The sequence below is a fragment of the Oryzias melastigma genome, linkage group LG16 (genome assembly GCF_002922805.2).
Source record: "Oryzias melastigma strain HK-1 linkage group LG16, ASM292280v2, whole genome shotgun sequence".
Taxonomy (NCBI): domain Eukaryota; kingdom Metazoa; phylum Chordata; class Actinopteri; order Beloniformes; family Adrianichthyidae; genus Oryzias; species Oryzias melastigma.
The window spans coordinates 10,244,084-10,252,553 of record NC_050527.1 but is presented as its reverse complement, the minus strand read 5'-3'; the positions used below and the strand labels follow the sequence as shown (position 1 = coordinate 10,252,553).

The 8,470-nt window shown below is 39.8% G+C and overlaps 1 protein-coding gene across 1 annotated transcript in view; it reads right to left on the bottom strand.

Annotated features, from left to right (window-relative positions):
* mpp6a (membrane protein, palmitoylated 6a (MAGUK p55 subfamily member 6)) overlaps positions 1 to 8,406 on the bottom strand; it is a 10,715-nt gene extending 2,309 nt beyond the window's left edge. Inside the window, exons 1-12 of the mRNA XM_024267555.2 lie at positions 8,080 to 8,406; positions 6,072 to 6,146; positions 5,212 to 5,330; positions 4,589 to 4,741; positions 4,226 to 4,375; positions 3,775 to 4,002; positions 1,727 to 1,858; positions 1,548 to 1,650; positions 1,373 to 1,444; positions 1,129 to 1,290; positions 853 to 1,055; positions 654 to 782 (exon numbers count right to left, since the gene is read on the bottom strand). Coding sequence (XP_024123323.1) covers positions 654 to 782; positions 853 to 1,055; positions 1,129 to 1,290; positions 1,373 to 1,444; positions 1,548 to 1,650; positions 1,727 to 1,858; positions 3,775 to 4,002; positions 4,226 to 4,375; positions 4,589 to 4,741; positions 5,212 to 5,328 — 1,449 coding nt within the window. The 5' untranslated portion in view covers positions 5,329 to 5,330; positions 6,072 to 6,146; positions 8,080 to 8,406. The remainder of the gene's footprint in view (positions 1 to 653; positions 783 to 852; positions 1,056 to 1,128; positions 1,291 to 1,372; positions 1,445 to 1,547; positions 1,651 to 1,726; positions 1,859 to 3,774; positions 4,003 to 4,225; positions 4,376 to 4,588; positions 4,742 to 5,211; positions 5,331 to 6,071; positions 6,147 to 8,079) is intronic.
* Between the last annotated feature and the right edge of the window lie 64 nt (positions 8,407 to 8,470).

Genomic DNA, 8,470 nt, shown 5'->3' with positions numbered 1-8,470 from the left:
ACCCTATTTTTTTCCGAGTGGGTCTTTACAAAAGCATCAACAGACTCACTAGCTGCGTTTCCATGGACACAAGTAATTGGAATAAAAGCCTAATCAGACTAAAAATGCTTCATGTAAACACGCCATTCGGAATACTCTGACCCGATCAGACTCATTCGGATTAAAATTACCTTTCCATGATGAGTTATGACAATTGTTAATCCGATCGTGGTACATTTAAACAATTCATTCTGATTGTAGGTCATTACTGCGCTGGCTTTTACGTTATATGTAAACGGTGTGTGCTCCACAGAAACAGTGCAGACTCTGTAGCTTTGGGACGATGTGTGAGCTCCATTGTCCCAAATACAGAAATGCTGCTTCGCCCTCCGAGCAGCCCTGTGAAATTGTGCACACAATCATGTGAATTTGTGTTACCAATCATGTTCAATAAAACAAAAATCGCATGCATTTACGTGCATCCAAGATACACGTTGCTCACATATTTTAAGTGCGACCAATCGATCGAGCGTGTAGCAGGTGTAAACGTTTGTTAAAGTCAGATAGTCTTTCATGGCCCATGAGCACACTTCAATATTAATCTGATCTTTGACCAGATTAAAGACATTTAGCACATCTAACCACAGCTATTGTCATTATTTGATATGTTTTACCGTGAGGAGTTTGGTTGTAAGGCCGGCATCGACGACCGCTTTGTGCATGTCTCTTAGCGTGTCCAGCTCAGGAGCAGCGATGAACACCACAAAGGGTACAAACTCGGCCGTCTTCAACACTTTCAGGGCCTGGGCAGAAAACTGTGTCAGCATCAGAGCTTTGGGAACAGCTAGTCTTCAGACAGCAACTCAGACTGACCTGAGGGTTCACGTCTAGGATGCACGTGCGTCCGGCAGCCACCACCTCGTGGATAGAGTCAATCTTTGTACCGTAGAGGTTGCCGTCGTACTCGCCGTGCTCCAGGTAGCGGCTCTCTTTGATGTCTTTCTCCATGTCTTCACGCGTCACGAAGCAGTAGTTCTGCCCGTCTTTCTCCTCTTCTCTGGGACGCCGTGATGTAACTGAAAGAGTGCAAACAAATCAGACGCTAAAAGCAGACGACTCTCCCTCCCTGTGTCTGCTTCCTGCACTTACATGGCACAGTGGTTCCGTATCTCAGAGGGTTCATCACAATAAGCCTGTTCTTCAAGCTCCGCCTCCCAACGCCCTGGGCTCCGATCAGAACCAGCGTTTTTCTCTGGAAAGGGGGCATCCTGGCTACTTCCTCATAGATCTGCAGCTCATAGCGATCGAACTCTGCTCAAGACAATGCAAAATTTAGAATGAGAACAGCACCTGAGTAACTCCGAGCAACGCTTGTCAGAAATCTATTACAAACCGGCATTCCTAGACGTGATGTACATCATTTTTTTCTTCTTTTTCTTGGAAGTTAGACTCCCACAGAGCATCCCTAACACAGAAAAGAAACCCAGTAGCAAAATACATTATTCATGTTCTTTATGCAAACTCAACCTCACCAAAATGGACAGTAAAACAACAACAGAGGGGCGGACCTGTTCCTTTGGCGTCCCAGTCTCTTCTCACAAAAGCTTTCCTCTTCTCCTCCAGAAACTGACTGGGTATGAGGCCAGCAGCTCCTCCAACAACTTTACGCGCCTTTCATGGAATTAAATGAATTAAGAAATTCATAATACATTTATTTGTAGTGCTGGTTTTTTTTTTTTTGACTCACCTGCCACCAGTTGGGGTCCTCTTTGTTGACCACATGAAGAATTTCTCCTTTAGAAAAGGGAAGGCCCGCCTCTTTACAGGGAATCAGGTTGTCCGTGGCTGGATTATAGTTGAAGAAAGGCTTCAGAAAAACCTGCAATACAGGAATTGGTGATGAGTTTGGTGCCAATTAATTCACAAACAAGAAGAGCAGACTAGATAAATTATGTAAAAAAAATAAAAATAAAAAACAACTAAAAAGTATTACACATGTAAATGTTAAAAAAAGAGGTTACAGGAAAAATTTCAAACAAGTTCAAAACAAATCAGATACTTTCTGAGGAAAACAAATGATTTTTGAAAGATGAATTACAAGTTCGGTTTCATTAATAAAGTGCAAGCACATTTTCTACGCCAACACTGGAGTGGAACATTAATAAGTTAGTGCCCTCCTGCAGAGAGTGTTTACTACATGAGATGTAACAGACTGAGTCATCTCGCCTACAACACAGATCTGGTGTCAAAGCCTGCAATTGAGCCAAGCAAGCGCAGATGTGTGATGTAATATTAAAGTCCTACAGGCGACCATATACAGCAGAGTAAGTGATCGGGAGGCTTTGTGACACGAGTAAAACAACTGGGATTTCCAACTCAACACAATTCTATTAATTATTAATGTTTTTTGTGTGTGTTTGGTTGAAGACCTACTCCAATTTTGACATTTTCTTGTGGCATTATACTGATGGAGGACATATGCAAAGAAAATTAAGCTCAAAATTGTGTCACTGAGTATTTCTTTATTCAAATTGTTGTGAAATAAAAAAAATGCTGTTGAAAAAGATTGTAAATGTGGTGTACAAATGACTATGGCAAGCCTCAAGCTCCCTGCTCCACTCTATTCTGATGCATTCGCTTGTGGACAAATAGATCCATGCACTTCTTGGCTTTTCTCATGTCGATCTTAAAGGAGCCTTGCAGCTAAAACAACACCTATTTGAGACAGGACACAATTGGAAGATAGACAGTAAGTTCCTCTAAAATTAAAGTTTTTTGCCGATCACCACTAGCTCTATGGAGAAATTGGGTGTTGGTGTTAGACTGGGGGCGGTGCGGACTCTTCCTGAAACGGGCTGTCTCTTCATGTTCTGTAAGATCGGGAGGACCGGCTCGTTTTTGTGAGTATGGGAGGGGCTGTTGTTGAGAAAGCAGATTTTTAGAGGAATACTCAGAAATGTACTTTTAATATACTATATAACATATCAAAATACTGCTTTGGGACTAATATATGATACACTTAAAAGTTTAAAAAGTTGGTTTTTCGTGGTATTTATTATGATTTAATAAATGCTTATTATTATATAAAAATATTTAATAAAAAAATAAAATAAATTATTTTTTTAATTATTCATGGATATTCGCCTGAGTTGTGGGCAGGAACGTCGGTGTGGAGTGAGCCTGCCTTTATTTCCCAAAATCCCTTCATTTTTTTCTGCTCCTACTTCACAACACTTTGAATGGGGAAACACATAGAACTGAATTAGGAAGAAAATGTTTCATTTGGAAATTGAATGAAACATTTTTAAATCTTGTTTAGTTCATGTTTAAGAATGAACAAAAACGCTGGTTTGAAACCTTGAGAGATAAAATAAATCATAATGGCTCACCACACCTAGACAGCAAAAAACAGACAGTAAAGCCATGTAAAAGTAGGATAGAGATTAGGATTCAGTGCCACTCAGCACAGAGGTTAAAGTGTGACATAATTCCCGCAGTACTCCCCGGTGTCAGCTGCTGGGCATGCCTGTTACAGTACGGACAGGAGAGAGAACGCTAAAGTGAACAAAGTGCTGTATGTCCTAGTTAGCGTGTGAAGTGTTATTAATAGATCCTCGTGGATTCAGTTTTCAAAAGCCTGGCGTTCTGTCAGTAGCCGGGGTCAGGCGGCTCAAGCCCAATCCACAACAGATTCACAATGAATTATGTTGGATTACAGCAAATCCCAATGAACTTGCAACCTCGACTCACATCAAAATGATTAATTCTGTGGGGGGAAAGCCAGCCTTTTCTCACCTGTGGTGGTGCTGGCGTGTCTCTATAGCTGGGCAGGACTTTCAGGGTGATGCTCCCGCTGCAGTCTCTCAGAAGCTTCTGGAGTTCCTGAGGATTGCTACCAACCTCTCGACCGTTGAGCTCGCAGATGACGTCCCCCGTGTGCAGCATTCCCTGCCTGTCGATGGAGCTGCCATGCATGATCCGCGCAACAACCATCTCTCCTCGCACGACACGGAACGTGACCCCCTGGAGGAGTAGCAGCAGTCAGTCAGCGACCCACGTCCTCAGTTCATAAATATCAGTGGGGGATATTTAGTGTTTGGATTCTCAGAATGAACCAGCATTTGTTCAATGGCTGTTTAAAAATCAAGTCTCCGCTTGGTGAATAGACCAAATAAGAGTCAGAATAAAGAAGGTTTAAAGGTTTTTCCTGCAGGGGAACGGTAACAGTAATACGTGGTCAACTTACCAGTGGTTCCCCAGCTTTCTTCTGGATGCCAATCACTCTGACAGCGTCTGCTGGCATGAAAGAACTGGGCAACAGGCAGTTGCTGTTAGCTGAAACATGGGGAGTTTCGTAGCACTTTGAGGCCACTTTGTCATGAGCTTCCATCAAAGACTGAGGAAAAAAGAGAGAAAATTGAAATCAGGAACATAACTAACATCACTTCATTAATAAAAGCAATGATCAATGATTGAAAGCTTTAAAATTGTTTGGAACATTCTAAAAACAACCATCTCAGCAATCTATCAAACAGAAAAGATAACTTTATGTTGATGAAGAGCACAAAAAACTACCTACAGCCACGTAACCGAGAGGTCATTTTCACACCTTAAAATGAGGCTCCTGAAGGATTCGGGCGAGCTCGGCAGCAGCAATGTCTTTTTCTGGCATGTTCCCGATAGAGTCCAGGATCTCTGAGACCAGCTGAACATTATCGTCACCCACGGCTTGTAACTTGACTTCCTCGAGGCGCTCATGAGCCTAAAGACAAACACCAAAACAGGGCTGGAGGTATGAGTGCGTGACAAAGAATTAGTCTTGAGATTAAAAACAAAAAGGCAGGAAAAACAATCCAAGCAGAATATTAAACATAAAAAATGTATTTTAATGAAGCTCAGATTGTATGTAACTAGATGTAGAGCAAAGGACACATCTACCCAAAGATATGTTGAATTTCCAGATGCTGGCAGCATGTGAGAACAAATCTAAACTTATATTTCATGTAAAACAAGTGAGAACATGCCATCTGGTATGTGATGGGAGCATCAGCTTTTTGGGAAGACACACTTGGCAAACTAATGATCACTACTACACCTGTAAACCGCCAGCTGGTTTAAACTGGTGAAGCACATGTTGTACAACAGAGCTAAAGTGGAGCTAGTTAAGGAGATTATGGTTCTAAATTTGAATTCTTGAATTCACAGAAGTGGCGTCCTCTGTGTGCATTGTACCTTCGCCAAGGAGTTGACGATGGGGCTCTCCATGACGCCTCTGAGGAAGATCAGGTCAATGTCTTTGGCTCCTGTGCCTGACGGCAACTCTTTCAGGTTGTCCAGTACCTGCTGCATGGCTGAAGGATAGAAACTCTTTTAGACAACTGGATGACAAACTCTCAACTCATTAAGTTAGAGAAAACCTGTTATTGCAGAAAAATAAAGAGTAGATGAAAATGAAAAGCTGTAGGGATCCATTATGGCAACTAAAGGCAAACTTAGAACAGAATGTTACTGCTTCTGCGCCACAGAGAGCCTGACAAAGCGTTGTTTGTTGAGGACTTACCTGAGCCAGACTTTGCATTGGCCACCGTCATGTTTTACTATCCCTCAGCTCAGGATGGGGAAACTCTATAAACAAGGTCAAAAGCCGACCACTGGCCACTTATAGAAACCAGAGCAACTGGAGAACCGGAGAATGGATACGTGAATATAGCGTCTGATCTTCACACTTAGAATGGCATGAACCAGCTTTCTAAGTTTTTTTTTTTGTATGATAGATACAGGGGGGGAAGCCAAATGTGCACAGAACACATTTTACATGCATAAATATAAAAAAGGCAAAGAAGATAAGCGAATAACGACCCATGAGTCCTGTTCTTTGGGGTAAAGGTTTAACTGTTCTTATCATTTTCTGTGCAAACATGTTCTGTTTGCAATCAAAAACAGCCCAACGAGAGCTATAAGAAGTTCACTGAAGCATAATGATGCATTATATTAACTCAGCCACTCTGTCTAAACATCATGAATAAAACACTGTGTAGTATAAATGTTAAACATTGGGAGGTTATGATCCAATAAAGCCATATAAAACTCACCAGAAAACCGTTTAAATCCTCACAGCAGCATGTCAGCACTGAGTCAAGCTCTTTTCTAGAAAACAATCATCGGACCTAAACAGACAAGAAGAGAAAAAACGGAGAATGAAATAAATGTTGATTAAGAAAAGAAAAAATAGCTTTAACGAATTTAACTTTTTATACATCTATAAAGAATGTGATATCATAAAATATGTATTTTTTAATTTTTCCTGTTATTTCTATTACACATTGAGAGAAAGAGCAATGCTAAACAACTCGTGCAAAAGAAAATCAAATAAAGTGAAAAGACCACCCTCGACAAACTTCAACACCACATCCCAATTTATACTCGAATAATTCAATTCATACAAATCATGCGCCATTTCTACAAACGTGAGAAAACGTTGCACTCTTCTCAGTGAATCCCAGACTTGATCTTTACGCAAGTATAGTCAGGAAATGTTTGTACTATTTTGTATTCAACAGTCAGCTGCCAGTGGTTTGATACCAAAGAGGAAGCATTTTAGAACCTTCATGCAGACTAAGTAAATACTTTAGCCAATGTAGAGTAAACACAAAAGAATGTTTGAAACAAACCTCTGGACCTTTCCATCATTAGATTAGATTCAACTTTATTGTCATTACACATGTACATGTACAGTGCATTGAAATGAAGTTTAGCATCTAATTAATAGATAACATTAAAGAACTTCTCTGATGAAAACTGTGTTTTTGGTGTTTTTAACGTGTTCTTGTGTTTTTTTCTGATGATGGATGACATATATAAAGAGAATTAAGCTTGAATTGCATTTCTGATCGCTGTGAATCAGGAGCAGATGAAAAAATGTTGGAAAAAGCTTATTAGTGTAAGTGTGACATAGAAGCTAAAATCAGCAGATCACAAGCTCCCTGCTCCGCTCCATTCTTATGGATCCACTTGCAGACAAATGTATCCATGCATGTCTTCGTTTTCCTCGTCTCAGCTGACATCTGGCTCAAAAGTGTAATGCCTGATTGCTCCAACTGTGCTGGCCATTTTTGTTCGGCCAGTAATGTTAGGTTGCTATTGTGAGAGGCTGTAAGCTAGCAGGAGTACTTTCATTAAGGCTAAAAATTGCATATTTATTATTTAAATATGTTTTTAAAATAGATAAAATGTTATTACTATACTATTTAAAAATCAACTTAGACAAATGTTTTAGAAAACAAATAAAATGTATATTTTTGATTAAAATTTTCTCTAAAATTACAATAATTGAACAAATGAGATGGCATGCTTGTAGTGAACTCTTTAAAAAAACTAATTTAATTAATAATCTTATGTAATCAAAAACTAATTTAATTAATAATCTTATGTAATCTGCATTTTAAATTGCTTAATTTTGGAAGATCATGTGCCAACTATTAGGTCTTCAAAAGTATTCAGACATTTACAGACACACCCTGGTTAATTTTTAACTGGGGTTGCACCCACGAGGTGCAATAGAGAAGTAGACTAACTTAAAAAGAGCAGGTGAAACAGTCCTGTCAGTATAAACGAGCTGTGATTTTATCAGACTGTCATGATACACGTGTGTATCCCTTAAGCCGCTATTAAGAGCCAATAACTACCTTAAACGTTAATTTTATGTTCTATATAAAATTTAAGAGAGGTAATTGGAGTCATGTTCATTCAAACTATGTAGTGTCATGTTTTACTAAACGTTTTTTCTGCATATTTTCGGCTCGTAGCTCCTATAAGGACGATGTAGCAATGCTAACTTTTGGTAGCAACTTGTCGCGTGCGCTGTAAAACAACTTTAATTTTATAATTGTACTGTTTTTATTGTTTTAATTCAAGAAAAGTTGATATTTTGAACAAAATATTAATAACAGTCGGCTTGTTTGCATCGTAGGGGCTTCCAGAGCGAGATAAAGTTAGCTAACTAAAGAGGGGGGAGAGCTAGCTAGTTATGTAGCTACCATGCTGTGGGGTTAGAGAAAGCACTATTAATTTGCACACAAAATACATTTGTGTGTGACCTACCGTTTATACGGAGAGTCCAGTTATTCCGTCATGGTTCAGGTTGATAAAAGCTTCACAAATCGCTGGTATTTAGTGTGTGGTTAGTAAAAGCCTTCCCAGCGTGCTTCCGTTCCCGTCTCTGTGCTCCCCCTCCAGTCAGTCAGCCAGCAGCAGGACTGGTGTCATCCAGTACCCGCCGGTGTTCCGAGAATCGTACAGTCGAGCTCTCTTTACACAACGTTTGACGCTGATTTCACTGTACCGACTATACATTTTGTAGTCTAAAGTATTGCTTCAAAAAATAAATTGGTACAAAAAATGAAAAATTAAAAACTGCTTCCTGTTAACCCAAAACCCAATTATGGGTCATCAATAAATACATTTGGGGGGGGCATAAGAAAAAATAATGTTT